The sequence below is a fragment of the Pediculus humanus genome, genomic scaffold, assembly GCF_000006295.1.
Source record: "Pediculus humanus corporis 1103172107426 genomic scaffold, whole genome shotgun sequence".
NCBI classification, from domain to species: Eukaryota; Metazoa; Arthropoda; class Insecta; order Psocodea; family Pediculidae; genus Pediculus; species Pediculus humanus.
Genome location: NW_002987049.1, coordinates 174,523 through 197,985, shown reverse-complemented (window position 1 = coordinate 197,985; position 23,463 = coordinate 174,523). Strand labels below are relative to the sequence as shown.

The following is a 23,463-nucleotide window of genomic DNA, read 5'->3' as shown; positions in this document are numbered from 1 at the left end:
TAATCTAATGTTTTTAATAAGTTTTTAAACAACTAACTATAGAAATAATATTTAGCACTTTAATATTATTTAAAATAAAAAAGTCACAAAAATGATTAAAAAGAAGATTTTAACTTAATTTCTTATTCAAATTTTAATGGGTTACTTATTATTTTTGATTTTTTTTTTAAATTTAAACTTTTCTGAAGTTCGACTTTTTTCCCTCATTCTGTAGAGACAACTTACAAATTAATTTTCTATAATAGAAAAGGCTAGAAAATTTATGTTATCGTGTTAAATGAAAATTTTTTATTTTAATTAATTTAATCTGCAGAAATTGGTACTTATGAAGCTTACCTAAGGTATAATTTTTTTTTTTTTGTTGGTTTTTTACAAAATGAAAATTTTTTATAAATGTTTACTAATTTTTAATTACTAGTGAGAATTCATTTATTCAAAATAGAGTTTCGCTTTAAAATAATTATGTCTAATAATAACTCAACGCAATCAAAAAATGTTCCTAAGGATGCGCAAGTAATAATGTCTATTCTAAAAGACATGGGTGTTTCGGATTTTGAGCCCCAAACGATTATTCAACTGCTTGAATTTACATACAGTAAAGTTTACACTTTATACAATCATGGTTTTGAAATTTCGTAATTAATTTAGAGTCGACGTTGAATAAAAAACTAAAATTTTTTAGGGTACATCACCACTACATTGGAGGATGCTAGAGTCTATGCTACTCATGCTAATAAAAAGATAATTGACTTAGAAGATGTACAATTGGCTGTTCACATGCAATTGGATAAAAACTTCACAACACCTCCTCCGAGAGATGTAAATATCATATAATTTAAAGTATTTATTAAATCCTTTAGTTACTTATATTATGTGCATTAACTACACATGTAAATTAGCTCTTAGATATTTTAAGTTTTTTTTTTTTTTGTGTTAACGAACTGTAATCTTTATAGTGATTGTTAATCTAAAAATTTGGGTTTCTGATAAATTTCTTTTCTTAATTAGATGCTATTGGAAATAGCCAGAACCAAAAACTCGTTGCCATTACCTCAAATTCGTCCTCATTGTGGAATAAGATTGCCTCCAGATCGTTATTGTATGACTGCATGTAATTATGAACTAAGAAGTAACAAAAAGGTACTTTTTACAATTATAATGTTAAAAAAAATAATGTGAATTATTTTTATTTTGTTTTTAATTTTAAAAAAAGTTTCAATTTATAATTCAGCAAAAGTACTTCTTTTTGATGAATTATTTTTAAATTGTTATAAAATGAAATTTATTTATTTGATTTATATTGTTATTATTTGTTTTAATTTATTTAAAAATTTTTGTTTTTTCAGCCTGCAGGAAATTTAAAATCAAATACTATTTATAGTAATGCTCAGTCTAGTGTTTTTAAGCCTCAAATAAAATCAGGAATAAAGAGATCTATACAAACAATAACTAGAACTCAAACTATCACAATTCCAAAGCCTATAATTAAATTCACAACTAGCAGTAATATATCTCCTTCTGAAACAACAGGACAATCACAGCAATCACCTATTCAACCTCAAACTACTAGAGTTCAACAACAATGGAAACCGATTATTCAACAACCAGTAGTTCAAACTGTTGTAGAACTTGATGAACCTCCAGCATCACTAATAAAAAAAAGTAGTATTAGTGATGACATTTGATAATTTTTTTTTTTCTTTAAATATTATTTTAAAAGCATTAATTATAGATTTAAAGTTTTAAATTATATAAAAATATTAATAATAAACCAGGAAGAGGTTTAAGAATCATATTAATTTTTAAATATTATTTGTGGTACTTTAATTATTTTATAATTGTAGGTTAAGAGTGGGATTCCGTTAATAGTTTTTTAAAATTAAATTATTTAAAATATAATTATTTACAAACTAAATTTATTTTAGTTTAATAAAGGCAAAAAACATTGTATTTTATAATATTTATTTTTATATTTTCATTCAACAAACAGTGCGAAATAAAAATTTAGTAACTAAATAGTTACATTTTGTGGGATTAAAAAAAAGGTAGTATTCTTGAGAAGGGCATAAATAAAAATCAAAAAATTCAACTCTTTTAACTCATTAATTATTTTATTACAAAAAATAAAGGTATTTAACTTATGATAAATTTTTTATTATTGGCCTTAGTTTAGTATCTACTTTATTTATTAACGCAACCTTAAAAGCCTTTAATAATAAGATGTCCAATTTATATATATTTTAATTTAGAAATTAAGAAATAATTTTGAAACTTTTTAATCGGCAAGTTATAATTTAATCAAAAAACTAATCAAAATTTTAAAGTTTTTTTTTTATTGTAAAAAATTATTTTTTAAATGTTTTTTTTTTTTAAAATGAAAGGACTTAAATAAATTGCAGACTTCATAACATGTTTAAAAATTTCTAGACATATCTTTTTTCGACAAAAATCGAAGTACCAAAACGTCGTATTCATACGCCCATGTCACCGGCGGTGTAATGTTTACACAGTGCGCTTAACTCATGTCAAATTATTTTTTAAAGTTTTCATTTTATTTAAATACTCGTTAATAGCTTATTGCAGTTGCAGGTAAATTTAGTAATTAATCAGGGTTTTTAAATGTTATTTTCAGTAATTGAGTTCATTTTATTTCATTGGATCATTTTCAAATTTAAATATGAATTTTCTGTATATCCGCCATTTTGTTTCAATTTCTTGGCCATTAAGGCCATTGAATTAAGATTTTCCAGTGAGTGTTTTAATTTATTATTATGTCTTTTTCTTTTGATTTTTTTTTAAATTTATAGTGGTAGGTTCAAAAAAAAGAGCTAATGCCTTTAACTTATAATTTTTGTATTGGTTTATGTTTTGATGGCAAAATTAGTTAATCCCAGAATAATAATTGTATCACTTTCGTTAATGTAAAAGAATTTCTGTCGTGATTCTTTTAGTTTCCATATTACATTAAAATTAAAATGCATATTTAAAAAACAAATTTTTATTATGTATCAAATACTTATTAACTTAATGAATTATGAATTTTATTTTTTGTAGGTGTGTCACAATTTCCCCTTCCAGGAAGAATTTTTTAAACTGACAATTTTCAAATGTTGTAAGATTATTTTTACATATTTTGTTTTATTGTTTTCATTAAACGTTTTCTTATTAATAATATTTAAAAGTTATTTAAAGTATTTTTTGTGAAAGTAAAAGTTAATGTGAAGATTACAATTAAAAAATGTCATTACATGTTTAAGTAAATTTTTCATTAAAATTATACCAACAGCTACAGTTTTTTCATTTTTCTTTATCAATTTTAACTTAAATATACATATTATTGTTTTTAAAAATTGAATGAAAAATAATAAAAGGTAGTAATCAGTAAGAAAAAGATAATGCCAATTTAATTTAGGTTAAATATTCCTTGTAATATATATGAAATTTGCTTAAACAAAAATGTATATTATAAAATAAGTAACATATTTTTATTTTCAACTTCCTAATTAATACTTTGTTACAATGTACTTAATATTTAGGTGTAAAGTTATTTTTTCATTTGATAAGAAAATTGATGCCTTTATCTCGATAATATACTTTTCAATTGATGAAAAATTTTTCTTATTTTCAGGTGTTTAATAAACAAGAATTCCAGAAGCAATTATTTCAGCACTAATATTGTTTTAATTTCTTTTATTCAACACATTAAATATAATTATAAATTATTATTATATGCAGATTGAAGATTTTCATTTAAAAAAAAAAAAAAGAAAACAATAGAAATTTTAATTTAAATTTGTATAAATGTATTTAATTTTATTCAATGTACTGAAAATAAGTAAATAAAAGAGAAGTCAGAGAAAATGACCATCTCTACTCGTGGAGTAAATGAGCCTACAGAATGTAATGACCAAGTAACAAATACTGAAGTAGTAGAAGAAATTATTGAAGATGAACCTATATCAGAAATTGGAGAACCCGATTTTCCACATGACAAACTTGCAGAACTTGATACTAAGATTTCTTCTCCCAGATGGGTAGTTCCAGTTCTTCCTGATCAGGAGCTTGAATGTCTTTTGCAAGCTTCCATAGACCTTTGTAAAAAAGGTTAGTAACATATATCTACATATATGTATTTTTGTGTGTGTGTGTGTGTGTGAGTATAATACTTTTATTTATAATATGCAAGCATTTTTAAATACTAATGTTATAATACATTATAACACATTTTAGGAACATAAGTATTTATAAAAAATAATTACATAAAGGTTTTTTTTACTTTTTTTTTTTTAATTTAAAAATTAATATTTTAGTTATATAATATAAATTATGCATCCTATTTGAAAATTTTAAGAGTTGGTTCTCTGTTGATTTTTTTTATTTTATTCTTACTTAATTTAACTATTATTTATTAATTAATAGGTAATTTTTTGTTTTAAACTGTAATTTCTCAGTGTATATAAAAAAATTACTAAAATTGGGAATGATTGATTAATATTTTGTGATATTTTAAATAATTTTTAAATTGTATTGTTAAAAGCAGAAAAATAATACTTCATAATTCACAATCCAATAGATCAAATGCAGCATAAAATCTTAAATCATTTAATTTTTCTACTGCGCGTGCCTGCTTTACATTTAAAATGAGAAATAAAAATTTTTACTTTGATTTTCAAACTATTTGCTATCAGATATTAGATTTTTATATATTAGCACTATTACAAAATAAAGTGCATAATTCATATTTTAAAATTTTTTTATGTATTTTGAAATAGAAAAATTAGTTTAATGTAAATATAAATTAATTAATTTTTAATTTAAAAAATAGGAATTGATACCAGGAGTGAAGCTTGCCAAAGATTTTTTCGAGAAGGTCTTACTATTTCATTTACAAAAATTCTGACTGATGATGCAGTTAACTCATGGAAACCCAACATTCAATTATATATATATCAAAACTGTCAGCGACTTGTGGAATTATGTGTAATTAAATTAAATCAAGACTGGTTTCCACTATTAGATCTACTGGCTATGTTATTTAATCCTAACTGCAAGTAAGATTTTAATTTTTTTTTACTCTCTATTTCGACATATGTCTACTACTCAAATTTTTTTTAAAATTCAATTTTGAAATGTTTTATCGTTTTTCTTACGTCAAACTTAATTTTTTTATTAAATTTTTACAGATTTCACGTTTTTAATAATTCTCGACCACCAGAAAGTATTCCTCCAGGAATGCATATTTCTGACGAAGAAGTTTACTGTCGTCCAGTACCAGACAGTCGATTACCACGTGGATGGTTAGTCGATCTTATAAACAAATTTGGTAATCTCGGAGGATTTAAAATTCTTTTGGAAAGATTTCAAACAGGAGAAAATTTAAGTGTAGCCGTTATGTATTCTTTAATAAGACCTTTCGGGTTATGTTACGAATTGCTAACTGTTAATACTATTGTAAAATATTTTATGCCAGTTATAGTAAGTTTGAAAACTTTATTGTTGACTTTGTCTCTTCGATTCAAAGAGAGAAAAAAAAGCCTTTATAAATTGATTTTAGGAAATCATACTTCAAGTTCTTGATGGCTTAACAGATGAAGAACTAAAAAAGGAAGCCAAAAACGAACTGAAAAATGATTCAATTTCTTGCATAATTAAAGCAGCTAAATGTCTTGTTTCTCGGGTGCCTGGAAAAGAGGAAACCTCCAAAGATTTAGAAATTTTTAGACTTCGTATGATTCTCAGGTAATTTGCCAACAATAAAGGTAGAACTGAAACAGTTGTAAACTAAATTGTTTAATTTAATCTATTAAAAATTTTTTTTATTTAAATTTATGATTTTTTTTTAATTTTTCTTGTGTAACCATATTTCTAATATTTATTATGGTTTTTTTTTTTTTTTTTTTTACGTGTAACAGGTTACTTCAGATCTCGTCATTTAATGGGAAAATGAATGCTTTAAATGAAGTGAACAAAGTTATAGCCAGCGTAGCATATTATCCTCACAGACACACTCCTGTAGAGGAGGATGAATGGTTGACACCTGAAAGAATGGCGGTTAGCCGTTTGTAACAAATAAAACCTTTTTAATTAAAACTGAGTTTTTTGTTTCATTAATTTCATTATTTTTAACGAATTTTTTAGAAATGGATTAAAGACAATCAGGTTCTTGAAATAGTATTAAGGGATTCGTTGCACCAACCTCAATATGTTGAAAAATTAGAAAAAATATTACGGTTTATTATTAAAGAGAGATGTTTGACTTTAAGCGATTTAGACGCAATTTGGGCTGCACAGGCTGGAAAACATGAAGCAATCGTTAAAAATGTACACGATTTGCTAGCCAAACTTGCATGGGATTTTTCTCCTGAGCAATTAGATCATTTATTCGAATGTTTTCAGGTAAAATATGTTGTAATTTTATTTATTATTTTATTGATTTTGTTTTAAAGATTGTCGATTGTAATTGAACTTTAAGTATTAAAAAAGATTTTTTACGTCCAATAATTTAATTGAATTTTACGGCTTTTAGTCTAGTTGGACCAATGCAAACAAAAAACAAAGAGAAAAATTATTAGAACTTATTCGTCATTTAGCCGAAGATGATAAAGATGGTGTTATGGCTCATAAAGTTTTAACTCTTTTTTGGAATTTGGCACATTCGGATGATGTTCCTACTGAAATTATGGACCAAGCCCTCGCAGCTCATGTTAAAATTTTAGACTATAGTTGTTCTCAGGCAATTATAAGCAAACTAAATAATTATTATTAAATTCAAGAAATTAGCAATGTAATGTATTTATTTTTATATTATTTTGTTTTTTTTTTTAGAAAAAAGATGCTCAAAAAACTTCTTGGTTGGCAAAATGTGTTGAAGAATTAAAAAGTGGTGATAAGTGGGTTTTGCCAGCCTTAAAACAAATTCGAGAAATATGTTGTTTATATGAACAATCTCCTAACCTTAATCATAGCCAAAGATCACAACACATTTATTACAGGTTTGTTAAAAAAAATATTGTTTATTTTATAAGTACAAAAATTTTAAAATCCAAAGAAAAACTGCATGAATAAAAAATATAAAAAAAATCCTTAGTAAATCTTGATCTAAATTAGATTCTAAAATTTCGACGATTACATATTGTTTAATTACATATTATAATTAAACAGTTAAGATTATATTTATGTTGGTAAATTTTTAAAAAATAAAATTCTCTGTCTTTTTTTCTTTTTTGAATTTTTCGATGCGAAAATTATGCATTGCAATGTAATGATTATTACTTCTAACATGATTTTAAATTGCAGGCAACAAATAATAGACCGATTACAAAACAATCACTCTTTAGTCATACTAGTTTCTGACAGTTTAGAAAATTATATTGAAAAAGTTAAAAAACTAGTCAGTCATCATCCTGAATTGGATTCACAAAATTTTTGTATCGATGGACGATATTGCCATGAGTTACAAGTACAAGAACGCCTAAATTTTTTAAGATTTTTACTTAAGGTAAAAAAAAAAAAAAAAAGACTTTCTTTTCTATTATATAAAAACTACATCGAAATAGAGTTACTCGTATATTCAAATTAATAATGATAATATGTACATGTATTTATAGGACGGCAGACTTTGGTTGTGCGATAGTCAAGCCAAGCAAATTTGGAAATGCCTAGCAGAAGATGGAGTTTTTCCTTCTGATAGGGAAGCTTGTTTTAAATGGTTTAGTAAACTAATGGGTGAAGAGCCAGATCTTGACCCTACTAAAAATAGAGAGTTTTTTGAAGATAATATTCTACAGTTGGATCCCACATTATTGACTGAAAGTGGAATGAAGTAAGTAACGAACAAAATTATTTTCATTTTTAAATGTTTTCATATTTATAAAAAAAAAAAAAAATTCTTTATTTATTTATTTTTCGGAAAGATGTTTTGAAAGATTTTTTAAAACTGTAAACAAAAAGGAGGGAAAACTGATTCAAAAACACAGATCCATTGTGATGGAAGATCCTGATTTAATCGGAATGGATTATCTTTGGAGAGTTATAACTAATTCAGGGGAAGAAATTGCAAATCGGGCTATTGAAATAATGAGAGAAGTAGGTATTTATTTATTTTCATTTTTTTATTTTTATTTTTTAATGCGTTTTAAAAAGTTAATTTTTTTCTTATACATATATTATATTTAAATTTTCAAGTTGTATAGAAAAAAACCTTATTTAAAGAATTTTAAAATTTTAATTTATTTTATACAACTTTTAAAAACATACTTTTTACGAGAAACTTTAATTTTTTTTTTTTACTCTTTTTTACTTTGTTTTGTTATTACTATTTTTTTTTTTTTTTTTTTTAATAAATATCATGGTGTGAAAATTTTTAGAAGTATGATTTTGAAAATTATTTTTTTATAGGTTTGTACTAATTTAGGTTCTCAGTTAACCAGTAATATATATGAATTTCACGAAACGTATATAGCCGAGTGTTTAGATCGATTAAGAACTCATTACGATAATGTGACTCTTTTGATGAAAGAAGACATGTTAAATGACAAAGATCGAGAAGAAGCTGCTAGAATGAAAAACAGACTGAAAGATGAAGCCGTGAGAATGTGTCGTGTCATGAAAGTTTTACACGAATATATTAGCGAATGCGATAATACATTTGTAAACGAAAGAAAAATTTTACCATTACATAGGTACATTTTCTATTTAAAAAAAAAAAAAAAAAAAATGTCTATGAATTTTTAAAATATTTTCTACTTATATAAGTTTGTTGTTGTTGTTGTTGTTGTTATTAATGAAGACATTATTATTTGTATTTTTAGGGCTTACAGAGGAAAATGTATAATTTTAACTATTAGGTTTACTCATCCTCAGCGGGCTTTGGATGATATGGATATTTATACTCACACAAATGAAACCCTGGCATCGTTTAGAAGAAGTATTCTTCGCAGAATTAAAGGTTTTTTTTTCTTTAAATTATTTAATTAAGGATTTTAATATATTTTTTTTAATACTAATAAATTTAAAATTTAATTTTAATTTAGCGGGAACATCTGTAAAGGTTGAACTTGTAGTTAACGGAGATTCTCGAGAACCTATTATCCTAGCAGATGATCGAAAATTGTTGTCTCAATTACCTATTCGTGATAAAATGATAATCACGGCTAAATTATGTCAGACAAATATAAACGCTGCTTCTAGTCCGGAAACTTCTTCTGATAGTTCTACCAGTTCACCTCAGCATCCATATGATGGGCCTAATTTGGAAGCTGAAAATGTCTTACCTGGCGTGGTATGATTTAAAATACTTACTATATGTGTTAGTTATTTGAAAAAGGTTTATAAAAATTTTTATAACTGAATGATTTTCAGCTCATGTCTAGAAAAAGTATTTATGCCAAGTTTCTATTTCAACTCTCAGATTTAGGATGCGAATTACATTATCCTCCTTTGCGAGATGGTGCAAGAAATCTTTTACAGCTAGTTCCTCCTGATCAGTCTACGGTAGAAAAATTGAAACAGTTATTTGAAATTTATCCTAACAGTGAACACAGTCAAGATAATAATATTACAGTAGAAAATATTTTTTTCGATAATTCTTGCACAAAGGTTTTATACAATGTTGAAGTGAGTGAAGTAAACATTTATTTATTCACCTATTTTGAAAATTTCAATTTAAAAAAAAAAATTATTTTCAGCAATTATTTTGGTTTGTTGTATTTTGCAAAAAAAAATAAATAAATGATAAAACTTGCTGACAATTTCAAGTCGGAGTTTTTTCAAAAAAAAAAAAAAAAAAAACGAATTTGTTTTAGGTCATGTACTCATTATTGATGCCTGCTTCAGATCCAATGAGTGCTGAAGCATTTGAATTTCAATACAATTTTGTAAAAAGTGGCCATGCTCCAATTGTTCTTGAAATGCTTACTAAAAATAATTTTCTACCAAATGCGGATGTTGCTACCAAAAGGTTATTTTTTAATTTAATTACAACAATAAATTATTATAATTTTTAACAAATTACATTTATATAAATTAAATTTTAGATCTGCGTATGTTACCATTTTAAAAATGTGCAAATTACTTTTAACGGTCATTGGCCACGTATTAGGACGAGTTCCTTTTGATGATTCATCACAACCACACGATCAAGGAGGTTCTGATGGTAATCCGATTAATTCGCATTCTCCAACTAGTCATGCTTCTCCTTCTGGTCTTCTTCGTACCCTTAATTCTGTTTTTAATCAGGGTGTAGAGCTTATGATTAGAAATGTTGCAAAAAAACTTGCTGCTTATATTGATGAGCAAGTAAGAAAAAATATTTAAAACTTTATATTATGTTTAAAAATTTATTGTGTTTAAAAAAAAAACTTTTATTACTTTGTATTTGTAGCCTCAAATAATAATGGAAAGTAAAGCGGGTCAAATGTTTCTAAGTGCAAGATCCTGGGAACTTCCTGATACAAATACAGTTCGAGCAGTCATGAGATTAGCCTGGGCAGCTAGCACTGGATCACTTTCATGTCTCCATAGTCCTCACGAAATGCACAATTCTCACCTTTTAGGCAAAATTCCAGATCCGGATGATGTCGTGTTGTGCCGTGAAGCTCTTCAAGTTCTCACCGTTTCTCTCGTGTTGAATTATAAAGTGATGGATAATTTTATTAAGGATCCGCTGTGGCATACGTTTATTATAGATCTGTTGTTATTAGCCAAGAATAGGTTTGTTTGTGAATACTTGAAAAATTTTTTAAAAACATTGATTTTGATTATTTAAATTTAAATTAACAATTTTTTATCTGTAGGGTTGTCCGAAGTTCTGCTTCAGATCAATTTTTATTGATTTTATACGATAGTGCACAACAACCACTTTTGTTTTGTATTTCATTGCTCTTCTCTCAGCTTAACACTACCGTCATAGCAAATTGTAAAAATTCTTCGGAATATTTTTTGGTAAGATTTTACAATAGTGAAATAGGAAGATATTTTAATTTTCTTTAATTTTTTTTTTTTTTTGATTTAAAATAATTTAATTATTTTAACATATTTAAGTTCTAAAATTACATGTGAAATATAATAATATTAATGAAAAAAAAGTAAAAAAGCATTATGATTATATTATTTTTTTCAGATAATAGGAAAACACTAAATATATACTTTTTTTTGTTTTGTTTTAGCTTTTGTGCAGATTAATTAATTATGCTTTAATGACAGATTGCCCCGTACCAAACGCCGAAATACTATTAGATAATGAAATAGCTTGGCTAAAAAAAATAAAGGAAAACGTTAAAGAAACAGGGGAAACTCAAGTAGAAGAAGCTGTACTAGAAGGGCATTTAAACATTGCCAAAGAATTGATGGGATTCTTGTCTCCAGAAAAAAAATATTTGCTTGGCAGCAGTGAAAAGAAAGGACTATGTTTCATTAAAGTTAGTATTTGTAATATAATTATATTATTTTGAATAATTTTATTCTAATTTTAAACGTTAAACTTTATAGGAAATATTAGAGGATTTTATTTTTCCCGCAAGTAAACTTATGCTTCAGTTTTTAAAAACTGGTGATTTGGTTTGTGAAAATGCAATACCAGTGTGTAATACTCCGTGTACAGAAAATGCTGCCTTTGATTTATTAGTTGCACTTTGTATGGGTTGTGTACCAAATATGAAGTTATTAGTTCATATGCTTACTGAAATGTTTTATTCCGGTAAGATTAATTATAAATTTTTTTTTTTTATTTATAAATTTAACTATTTTTACCGTGGGTATTTTAATTAGGCTTATATGCCTGAACGTAATTTTAGAACGTGAAAAACCTCTGACAGAATGGGATTATATGCCGCCTATAGGACCGAGACCCCCAAAAGGTTTTTGTGGTTTAAAAAATGCTGGAGCCACATGTTATATGAATTCGGTTCTTCAGCAATTGTACATGGTTGAAAGTATTCGTGTTGGGCTTTTAGCCGCAGAAGGAGCAGCAACCGATTTAAATGAGGATTTCAGCGGGGAAGAAAGGTTGGAAACTGAGGTAATAAAAACACGTTGTATTTTTTTTTGAAATTTTAATCTAAATCTCGAGGTATGATGGTTTTGGGCCCAACAAAAGTAATAATTGAACCTCCTACTCCCTCATATTTTTACTTTAATTAAAAATAAATTTTGCATTAAATAACTCTTTATAATTTTTTTTTGCTTGTTATTTCGTTTCTGAATAGAATACGGACGTTGAACATATAGATGGGGATTCGAATGATGATAAAGGAGGAGTGGACGAATCTAGAAAAGAATACAATATTGGAATATTAAAACAAGTTCAGGCTATTTTCGGTCATCTTGCTTATAGTGAACTTCAGTATTACGTGCCGAGAGGACTATGGAAACATTTTAAGTATGAATTTTAGAAATTTTTTTTTTTCTTTTAATTTCATGCGATAATTATTTTTTTGCTTTTTTTATTGGTGGGAAAAAAATCAAATAAAAAATCGAATCTTTGTTGGCAATGCCTCGAAATTATATCTCTATATATTCTAATGTCAAAATGCAATATTATTCTTTTTTTAAGTAACTTAACGTTTTTATGCAAGTTTTTAAAAAAAACGGAGCCCAATAATGTCAAGTGTCATTATATACCTTTAACTATTTTCATAATTTAAGATTGCAAGGGAAACCTGTAAATTTACGTGAACAACAAGATGCCGTTGAGTTTTACCTTAGATTGGTAGAAAGCTTGGATGAAGCTTTAAAAGCTTTAGGACAAGAGCAAATTATGAGTAAAGTTTTAGTCGGATCGTTTTCTGATCAAAAAATTTGTAAAGGATGTCCACATAGGCAAGTATATAATTTTAAAAAATTGCATAGCATTGTTTAATTATGTTATGACTAGCCGGTAATTTTCTTTTTTTTTTTTTTCAGGTACTTCAAGGAAGAACTTTTCTCCGTTATCAATGTAGACATTAGAAATCATTCATCATTATTAGATTCACTTGAACAATATGTTAAAGGTGAATTATTAGAAGGAGCGGATGCTTATCACTGTGATAAATGTAATAAAAAGGTAAATGAAATAAATTAAAAGTAAACATTCAAAAAAAAAAAAATTTTTTTCCCCGTTTAGTATTTTAAAATGTTTTTTTTTTTTTTTCAGGTGGTTACGGTAAAAAGACCGTGTATAAAAAAATTACCCCCCGTTTTAGCTTTTCAACTGAAAAGATTTGATTATGATTATGAAAGAGAATGTGCCATTAAATTTAATGATTATTTTGAGTTTCCTCGAGACTTGGACATGGATCCCTACACAGGTAATAATATAATATATATATATATAAATATAATAAAATATATTTTTTTATTATTTATTTGAAAAAAATTTTTTTTTTTTTTTTTAATTAGTGTCTGGATTAGCTAAACTTGAAGGTGAATTAATAGACTGTGATTACGATGAACTATCTAAAGAAATGTGCACAAAATATCAATTAACCGGTATTGTTGTGCACAGTGGTCAGGCTAGTGGTGGTCATTATTATTCCTACATTTTGCATAGGTTAGTTACTCGATTTATAAATACAATTGTTAATTTTTGCATTTAAGTAATAAATCTAATAATAATTTTTTTTTTGTCAATTTCAGGCAATCCGACGGAACTTCTAAATGGTACAAATTTGATGACGGAGATGTGAGTGAATGTAGAATGGAAGAAGACGAAGAAATGAAAAGTCAGTGTTTTGGTGGAGATTATACAGGTGAAGTTTTTGATCACATTATGAAAAGATTGAGTTACCGAAAACAGAAAAGGTGGTGGAACGCCTACATGTTATATTACACGAGATTAGACGTAAGGTCTAGCAACACATCATTTTGTGAGTATAATAATAATAATATCAATGTTTACTTAAATTATAATTATATTATTTATTTATTAATTGTTATATTATTATTTTTAGCGGATTTGAAAAAGAATACAATGAAAATGCCTCTTGTAATAGAACAAGGTGTTCGTCGCCAAAATATTGTATTTATGCATAATAGAAATCAATTTTCTGCCGAATATTTTCAGTTTATAAAAAAAATAGTTTCTTGCAACAGTTCATTATTGAGACTTCATAATGATAAATTGGTAAGTTTTATATATGTAATTGTAACACTTATCTATATTCTAAATTATTATGTAAAAATGAAAATTTATTATTTTAATGTAAATAATTGAATATAATTATTATTATTATTATTATTATTTTGATGTAGACGTTAGATTCAGAAGAACTATCTATGTTAAGTGTACAGTTGGCATCAAGGTTTTTATTTCATACTGGATTTCATACGAAAAAAAGCTTGAGAGGAGCGGCTTATGATTGGTACGAAGTGTTGTCCCAACATCTTCGGCATTCAGCTTCGGTCAGGCTTTGGTTCGCTAAGGAAATCATATTTCAACATCCTTATAGGTAATATTAATAATTATAAAATTGAATAATAGGCATTTTATTCGATAGTTGTAAGAAAAAATTTTAAAAACTTAATTAAGTATATATATATATATATAGTTTTTATTATTATTTTAAAATTAAATAATAATTAATTGTTAAAAATTTCGATTTTAACTATTTTTATTTTTTCTAGATTATCCGAGTATTTGTTGAATTCACCGAGCACAGAAGTTCGAGCTGCTTTTATGAAAATAATACTTTTTCTGGCTCATTTTTCTCTTCACGACGGTCCTTGTGATTCTCTAATTTATAACGGAAAGAGTAAGTTCAGCTCACTCAGTTAAAAATAATAAAAAATAATTAAAAGTTAATTAATTTATTTTTTTAAATAAATTTTCAGGTAAAAATATTGATTCAAACTTTAGTTTAAGTGACCATTTACTACATGCTCTTATATTATTATTAGATAAAGATATTGCAGACCACGGAAAACATTCTGTGCATTATTTTACTTTATTTCAAATGTATGCTCAATTGGGTCTTGAGGAAAAAGCTCAATTACTTCGAGTAAGTAAACATTTTTATTTTCTAAATTTTTGAAGAAAAAAAAAAACAATATTTTTTTTTTTTTTAGCTTAACGTAGCTAAGATATTTATAAATGTGGCCTTAGAAGAAGGTCCTATACCCGCCATTAAATCTCAATATTTTGATTGTACGAAACTTCATCAAGTAGTATCAATGTTAGTTAGGTGTTGTGATTTAAGCACGAGTACTCAAAATTCAAATGCTTCTGTACAACCCCTTCCCAATCCGTATTGTGATCCGCAGTGCTCTTCATCTTATTTAATGCCTATACAACCAGATGTTGCTGAACTTTTATTCGGTAAAGTCGGGTAAGTTTATTAAAATATGATTTTTTAAAAAATAAATTTTTTTGTTGAACTTTAATTAAAATATTTTAATTTTCCGTAGATACGCAAAAAAATTAATTGATAATCCTAGTCCATCAGAAGATATAGTAAAATTGATACAATTTTGCACGTGGGAAAATCCAATTTTTTCTAAAAATCTTTTAAGTGAAACCCTTCGACAAATTGCTTGTACCATATATCAGGATTTGAAACATTATTTAGATTGGCTCCTTCATTTATTATTAATCGAAGACTCTTGGCAAACGCACAGAATTCACAACGCACTTCAAGGTATGGCCGATTCAGATGCAAAAGAAGGCTTGTTTGAAATCGTTATAAAATCAAAAACTCACTATCAAAAAAAGGCTTATCAGTGTATTAAATACATGACGACATTATTCTCCAAGTGCAGAGCCGCTCACGTGTTGTTAACGAGTACCGAAGAAATACGACGTAAATGGTTACACTGTAACGAGTGTTTTCCGTTTCCGGCTAACGTTCAATACAGTTGCGATAATTGGTTATTGTCAACTAAAACCAATGACTCTGCTAACGGGTATTTCCCCGAAAGATCGAATAGTGCTAGAAAACTTTTAGTGCACTCTGTCGAACTTTGCCCCCAAGATGAACCCGAAGTCGAAGAAGTTTCGGAAGAGGGTGAAGGGTTGCAATCTTTGGAATGGAAGGGCCTTGTAGTTTCTAAGTATTTCGGTAATCAGTCCAAAGATAGGCGTAAAAACAGAGTTCAAATTAGAAAAATGGACGAAACTTCCGAAGATGGCATCGCATCCATCGTGGAAATGCAACAGCGTTCATTTAAACCCATTAGAAGAGAAAATAATCAGCGAAGATCCGATCCGAATGCAGCCGATTCGGGAGATGAAGAATTTGCTTGGTTTTGCGGTATGAATAAACGTATGTCGAGTCCAAGCGATTTGCCTCAGTCGCTATCGCGGCACTCTTTAACCGACGTTGCACTCGTACAAGAAACTCAGGTATCATAAACATTTTAATTTCAATTTAATTTATGAAAAAAAAAAAAAAAAAAAAAATTAATAATTACTAATTGTTATGATTTTCTCCTCTCTCCCCCCCCACCTATCTTTTTTAAGGAAAGATTTACAGATAATTCGGTGAAAGAATCTTTAGAAGAAAGGCAAGAACTAGTCAATAATGAAGAATTATCAATGACTACAACAACAACAACAACAACAACAATGGATAATAATAAATCTAATTTGGAAGAGACTTTGGGACATATGACCCTAGAAGAACTTGATCAACCAAGCACCTCGGCAGAGTCATAATTATAAAAATTGTTTCTCTCCTTTATGTTTTTTTTTTTTTTTTTCTTTTTTTTTTTTCTTCTTTTAAAATGATACACTACTTATTACTTAGGTGATATACTCTTAAAATAATTTGTTCTTAATTTTTTTGTACAACGGTTGATGATAATTATTTTTGTCATTTTTTGTTACAGTGTAAAGACACTTGAGATTCGATATTATTTGAGCCTCAGGAGTTAAAAAAACATTTTGTGACATTTTAGTTTCGTTTTTCTAACGTAATCAATTATAAATGAATTGTTTTTGTTTTATACATTAGACTTTTTTTATAATTATGAATATTATTAATTTCGTATAACCGCCGCATAAATCCTTTTAATAAGAAATTTTTTGAAAAAAAAAAAAAAAAAAAAAAACATGTGTTTTATCGAAACTCAAAAAAATTATATATATTAAATTAAAAAATTATTAATAAGACAAGGGTAAAAAAAGAAAAAAAAAAATTCAAATTTATTTCTTTCATCATTAATTACAATTTTCTGTTTTTTTTTTTATATTAACACTTATGCCTGCCTAAACCGCCTTTTTTAGTACAATGATTGATTGATTAATTTATTTTTAATAACTTTAACATGTTCTTTTTCAATATCTGAGCTAATAAAAAAAAAAAATTTTTTTTTTTTTTTTTTCAATTTCTATGTAAAATTGTGTGTTTATAAAAGTCAACAAACTAAATTAACTTAATTTTTTTAATTATTTGTTTTGCCTTATTTGAGCGTATCGTATTAAGATATTTCATATATATATATATGGATATTCATAAACGTGAAAAATCCTCTTTTGTATGGACATTTAGAAAATCACTTTTTTTTCATTTTTATAAAATTAATCGATTCGTTAACATTTAAAATGTTATGTAGTTTGATAATATTTTACACAATAACATAATTTTTTTTTTATTTATTTAATTAAAGTACTTTTAAAAGTTAAATACGAGGCAATAAACGCTTGAAATTTTTTAATATAATTAAGGGAATTTGTTCATCGATTTGTGGAATTTAAAGTTTTATGATTATAATTATTGATTGCAGCGTTTAAGAATTTAATTTTCAATTTTATATCTTTTCTTAGAAAGTTTTTTTAAAACATTTTAAGATTTATATATATATATATATAGTTGAAATAAATTCTTTTACCTCTTAGGCTTAATATACAAAGTAAAACGTTTCTGTCATGCTAAGCTTTAACGATGATTACAATTTCCGAAGATCTAAAACAAAAACCTAAAAAAAAAAATAAAAATAAATTAATTACATCACGAGTTTTTTTTCCCCCCAATTGTTTAAATCTTTTAAAAATGGAAAATTTGTTTTCTTACACTTCCATCAGATGCACTAGCACCAACTTTATCTCCTCTGGAATTCCAACAAACTTCGAAAATACCGCCCGTACCTTTATAAGAATGCACTAATTGCCCACTCTGTAATAAATACCATACTAATTAATAATAATACATTAAGGCAATATAGTTTTATATATTAAAACACATTTAACTAACATTAATCTATTAAAATTAACTGTAAATAATTATTTTCACATTTTATATTTTCTAGCATAAAAATGAAATTGATCATAAATGAATAATAATAATAATGTTTTACCTGCGTAGACCATATGTGAACACATTTATCAAAACTTCCAGAAGCTAAAAATTTACCATCTGGGCTAAATGCAACACTATAAACAGGTTCTGTGTGTTTAGTCAGAGTATGAATGCACACTCCTCGATCAACATCCCACAATCGAACAGTTGAATCAAAAGAAGCACTGCAGGTAGTATGAAGAAATAAGGTAATTTTCTTTTATTTTGAAACACAATTCACTTATTTAATTTTATATCTACCTAGCCAATATTAAGTTAACATTGGGATTTGCTGTTCCAGGTCCAGTAGGAGACCATTTTATTGTGTAAATCTCTTTCGAATGGGCTTGAAGATCATGAACGCAAGTGTCCTGTTTCATACTCCAGATTTTTAATGTCATATCATCTGAACATGATGCCAATAAGTTGCCTTGAGGATCCCATTTAATAGCATTCACTTCGTTCTATAACAAAAAAAAAAATGGGCATCCAAAGTTAATTTACTGACTTTTTTAAAAGTAAAAAATGAAAAAATAAAAATCAATATGTACTGTATGTCCTTGAAAACTTTTGATTGGCTTGTCTACATTTAATTTACAAACGTGTATGCATTGATCAGTAGAACAAGAAGCAAATGAAGTGTTTGTCTGCCAATCAACATCTAAAGCTGGAGCAGAATGAAATGAGAATTGCTGAGTACATTGTCCAGAAGCAGCATCCCATATAATTGTAGTCTAAAAAAACCGGTAAATATGAGTAATCCTATTTATAAGATTAATGTGATTATATTTGTTAGTAGCATGTAAATTACAAACCTTGTCCACTCCAGCACTCAATATGTAATTTCCCCTTTTATTCCATTTCAAGGCAAAAATTGGACCTTTATGTTGTCCTAAGGTACTGGCTAATCTACCATCAGTCATCCAAATTCTAGCATAACCATCATATGATCCAGTAGCAAGTAATGTTCCATCACACTAAAAACAACCAATTATTTTCAATCGTACTAATTATAAAATCTAGTCATTACAAGTTTTTATACAATCAAATTTTTTTTTGATAATTTTACTAACATTCCAATCCAATGATGTAACATCTTTATTTGAGGGAACCTCTGTTCCACCTTTTTGTATACAATGCCTCAAAACTAACTGATTAGGAGCAGCAGAATTATCAGACATGTCCCATATTCTTGCTGTACTATCACCAGATCCTGAAGCTAATAGATCAGTACTAGGATTCCAAGCACAAATGAATACTTCACTCTCATGGCCTCTTAAAACAGTTGCTTTTGAAGGGGGAATTTCTATACTTCCATCCACATCCATATTTTCAGATTGATTTGAAATAACTATGTATATTTAAAAAAATTAATATGAAAAAACATGAAGAATAAGAGTTCCATGTAAAAAAAAAGATAAAAATAGGTTTTAAAATAATAATTGCTAAATTATAAGATTCTTACTTTCTTCTCCATTTGCATCTGGCTCTGTTTTAACTATTTGTTTTTGTTGGTTCTGCTGATTTTGTCTTGTAGCAACTACATCTGGCATAACAGCGTCAATCAATGACAAACTCTCCACTAAACGTTGTTCTGTGCCATCCTGTAAATGACAACAATTAAATTTATTAAATTTAATAATAAACATATAAATAATTGTAATTATAAATTTTTTTGAAAAATAATGTAAGGCAAAAAAAGTCAATCAAACCTCTCCAATACTAATTTCAGCTTCAGTGTACAAGAGCCCCTTTTGCAAAATGCTAAGCAGAGCTGCCGGAGGGACAAGAGCTCCATTTATATTAGACTGTGAAATATGAGATTCTATGCCAAAAGTGTAGGCTGAATGCTGAAACCCTAAAAATCGAAAGAAAGAACCGTGTAGGAAAAATTTAATAATAATTTATTTAAAAGAAGTAAAATTTTTTAATATTAAGATTGAATTATAATTTCAGAAGTTATAGTAAACAAATATCACAAGTGAATAACTTTGTCTTAAAACGAGGCAAAAAAAAATTAAAATTTTTATTTACCTGATTCTTGCAAATAACGATAAACTAAAAAATTCACTTCATCGCTAGAAAAACTCATTTTGTACTAGGCATTAGTTTATTAAATAATTTAAATTTTCGTATTAAGTTGTTTAAACAAAAATCCGAAGCCGTATTCAATCATAACACATGGTAAAGTTGGCGACAAAAATAAAGCTTTGACACCCTGCAACACATTTTAGGTAGTTTATGATCTTACAAAAAGTTAAATTTTAAAGAAATTAAAATTATTAAATTAAGTTTGTAAATAATAAATTAAAATAAAATTATTCAATATGTAGGAACGAAATAAATTTTTATTACTTTAAAAAAAAAAAAAAGTTAAAAAATGTAGGTTAAAAAAAATTTTTCAGGGAAAAATTTCGCTCTTTTTTTAATCATTTTAAATCTAGAGTGTCAATATCTTTAAGATAGTTTTATTCGCAGAAGTTTTTTTTGTGTGTCATTTTTTTCTCAGTTTTAATGTGGAATTATTAACGTAGTAGTCATATCATAATGTTATTATTATTATGGTGTATTTTGAAAAATCTTTTTTGTGGACAATTAAACAGGTAAATATGAAAAATTCATTTTTTTTACTAGTCCTATTTAAAACTTATATTTTCCAATTTTAATTTGTAAATTTACGATTCCGGTAACGAAGTAAATATAGTTAAAATTATTGTTATAAATAATTAATTTAAATTGTCATTTAATATTTAAAAATGATGAGGTTCAAGTAAAATTTTATTATATATTTTGTAATTTTTAACTTTATTTAAAAAATTTTTTAACTACAAAGTTCTTAATGATAATATTCAGAATTAAATATATGAGTAAAATAAAATATAATACATTATTTTTAATACATTTAATTATTCTTGAAATTTAACTAAAATTGTATTTTTTGAAACTGAAGCTCCTATGGAATGTAATATTTCGGAAATTGTTCCATCTTTCGGAGATTTAATCACATACTGAAAAAAATAAAATGAAAAAAAATTATTTTTTTATAACAATAATGACAATTTTATTTAATTTTTTATAACAAAAATTATTATATTTTATTAGATCATATGACTAATACTATTTTCATAAGCTGTTTAAAATTAATGAAAACTTTATAAAATAGCAACTATACCTCCATTTTCATGGCAATGATGGTTAGTAAAGGTTCTCCTGCTTTTACTTGATCTCCCTTTTTAACAAATACTTTATCAACTATTCCAGGCATTGGAGATACTGCTGAATCACTAGATTCTGTTTCCTGAATTTTTTTTATATACTTTGGAACAGGCATGATTCCTTCAATTTTGCCTTTACCTGAGAATACACTTATTCTATTGCCTTTGATGAATGCTTTAACTTCCATTATCTAAAAAAAAATATTAAAAAATAAGTTAATCGCTTATTAAAAAGAAAAAATAATAACAATATAAATAATATAAATTTAAAAAAAAGTATTCTTTATAGAGATGTAAAATTTGTTAAAAATTACCTGATTTTTTATTTTATAATTTATGGTCATATCATCTTGTCTCTTTAAGTATGATCCACACACTTCAAATTCATAATTATTACTTTCTTTTTCATCTTCATCTTGAATTATATAGTTAATTTTCCATGTATTGTTATTAAGGCACACAACATTAATTATTGCTTTGACTTTTTCACTAAAATTGTACATTAAATTTCTTTCCAAACAATGATTTAATCTAAATGAACCTGCCGCAACAAATGGATCACTAGATTCAATGTGTTTAATATTATTAGAATGTTCTGTAAATATTTGAGCAAGAACGACAGCTGCTATGTTTTCTGCTGTGTATTTTCTTTTCGGGAATAATTCTGCCATATGATCAGGAATAAAATTAGTATGAACATTTCCTTTTTTAAACTCTGGATGATCAGATAAAGACAGTAAAAAATTGATATTTGTTTCTAATCCGGCAACCTGGGAAAAAATTTTTTTGTTTTAATTACTAACTTTAGAATAAATATTTATGTTAGTAAAAAGATCAAATATTAATATTTTTATAACTAACATTAAAATTGGTTAGATTATTTTTAAATTTTAATAATGCCTCCTCCCGCTCGGATCCCCACACAACAAGTTTTGCTATCATTGGGTCGTAATACACTGAAATATCATCTCCTTGCCTTACACCAATTTCTACTCTTACGTCGTTATTTTCTAAAGGCGTATTTAAATATTCCAATTTTCCTGCTCCTGGAAAAAAATTCTGTTCAGGATTTTCAGCATAAATCCGAGCTTCAAAAGCATGTCCGTGTAATTTTATTTCTTCTTGTTTGAGTGGAAGTTTTTCCCCATTTGCAACCTATTATTAATAGAAATATCGTTCTACTTTATATTTAAAAATGTATTTGTATAGTAAGAAATGTAATTTTCTTTCGTTTTATAATACAAATGAAAATATGAAAAATTTTTTTTGTAATTTTAATAATTTTGTAAATAAATGAAATATATAAACAAGCACCTTGAATTGCCACTCAACTAAATCAGTTCCAGTAACCATTTCTGTAACAGGATGTTCCACTTGCAGTCTTGTGTTCATTTCCATAAAAAAATACTCATGAGTTTTTTTATCGAGAATGAATTCAACTGTTCCAGCTCCAACATATCCGACAGCTCTAGCTGCTTGACTAGCAGCAGTTCCTAATCTTTTTCGCAGATCATCCGATAATCCAGGCTGCAAATTTAAAATAGCATTATTAGAACAATTCATACAGCAGTTGCATACAGTAATTGTTTTTTTATTCTTGTAAAAAAAATTCAGTTATTTTTTGTTGTTGCTAAATATTGATTAATGTCACTTTAAAAAATTTTTTTAAATATTTTGTAAAAATTAGAGTATTTTCACAGCATGTACTAATATTTAAGGAAAATATTTATTAAGTGATTTCACAAAAATTGTTAGTTTTCATAGGGTTAAAGAACACTTTTTTGAAAACGCCACTATATTGTAATACTTATCATTATGTAACACAGGGAATATTACTACTGAAGGCCATTTTTCATATAAGTCATGACTTCATTTAATGATCGATAAAATATGTTTCAACAAACAGTTCCTTTTACTTCAGTTTTGCGTAAATTTCACAAAAAACTGATAGTTAAACTACTTACAGCGGGAGCTTCTTCAATAACTTTCTGATGTCTTCT

General features: G+C 26.5%; 4 protein-coding genes across 4 annotated transcripts in view; 2 read left to right on the top strand and 2 right to left on the bottom strand.

Annotated features, from left to right (window-relative positions):
- Positions 1–462: 462 nt before the first annotated feature.
- Positions 463–1,685, top strand: Phum_PHUM076550 (transcription initiation factor TFIID subunit, putative; the record flags this gene model as incomplete). The annotated part of the gene is made up of 4 exons (XM_002423608.1): positions 463–595; positions 683–819; positions 1,009–1,140; positions 1,347–1,685. The coding sequence occupies 4 exons, from the start codon at positions 463–465 to the stop codon at positions 1,683–1,685; spliced, it is 741 nt and encodes a 246-aa protein (XP_002423653.1).
- Positions 1,686–3,860: 2,175 nt separating this feature from the next.
- Positions 3,861–16,324, top strand: Phum_PHUM076540 (ubiquitin specific protease 9/faf, putative; the record flags this gene model as incomplete). Its single annotated transcript, XM_002423607.1, has 34 exons — positions 3,861–4,104; positions 4,826–5,051; positions 5,184–5,475; positions 5,555–5,739; positions 5,913–6,051; positions 6,139–6,396; positions 6,527–6,733; positions 6,826–6,992; positions 7,297–7,498; positions 7,608–7,822; positions 7,914–8,085; positions 8,398–8,525; positions 8,559–8,681; positions 8,811–8,947; positions 9,033–9,280; positions 9,361–9,615; positions 9,804–9,958; positions 10,035–10,296; positions 10,382–10,710; positions 10,794–10,941; positions 11,166–11,417; positions 11,488–11,695; positions 11,793–12,016; positions 12,204–12,376; positions 12,643–12,816; positions 12,901–13,042; positions 13,133–13,286; positions 13,378–13,528; positions 13,615–14,101; positions 14,230–14,426; positions 14,602–14,729; positions 14,809–14,975; positions 15,043–15,302; positions 15,382–16,324. The coding sequence occupies 34 exons, from the start codon at positions 3,861–3,863 to the stop codon at positions 16,322–16,324; spliced, it is 7,752 nt and encodes a 2,583-aa protein (XP_002423652.1).
- A 1,633-nt stretch (positions 16,325–17,957) lies between these two features.
- Positions 17,958–20,340, bottom strand: Phum_PHUM076530 (uncharacterized protein; the record flags this gene model as incomplete). Its single annotated transcript, XM_002423606.1, has 9 exons — positions 17,958–18,086; positions 18,268–18,433; positions 18,510–18,712; positions 18,800–18,982; positions 19,064–19,225; positions 19,322–19,599; positions 19,714–19,852; positions 19,961–20,106; positions 20,283–20,340. 9 exons carry the CDS (start codon positions 20,338–20,340, stop codon positions 17,958–17,960), a joined length of 1,464 nt encoding a protein of 487 aa, XP_002423651.1.
- An 814-nt stretch (positions 20,341–21,154) lies between these two features.
- Positions 21,155–23,463, bottom strand: part of Phum_PHUM076420 (methylcrotonoyl-CoA carboxylase subunit alpha, putative) — a gene marked incomplete at both ends in the record, with an annotated part of 3,905 nt that continues 1,596 nt past the window's right edge. Inside the window, 5 exons of the mRNA XM_002423605.1 lie at positions 21,155–21,256; positions 21,421–21,654; positions 21,778–22,233; positions 22,325–22,618; positions 22,778–22,990. Of these exons, the coding sequence (XP_002423650.1) occupies positions 21,155–21,256; positions 21,421–21,654; positions 21,778–22,233; positions 22,325–22,618; positions 22,778–22,990 (1,299 nt within the window). The remainder of the gene's footprint in view (positions 21,257–21,420; positions 21,655–21,777; positions 22,234–22,324; positions 22,619–22,777; positions 22,991–23,463) is intronic.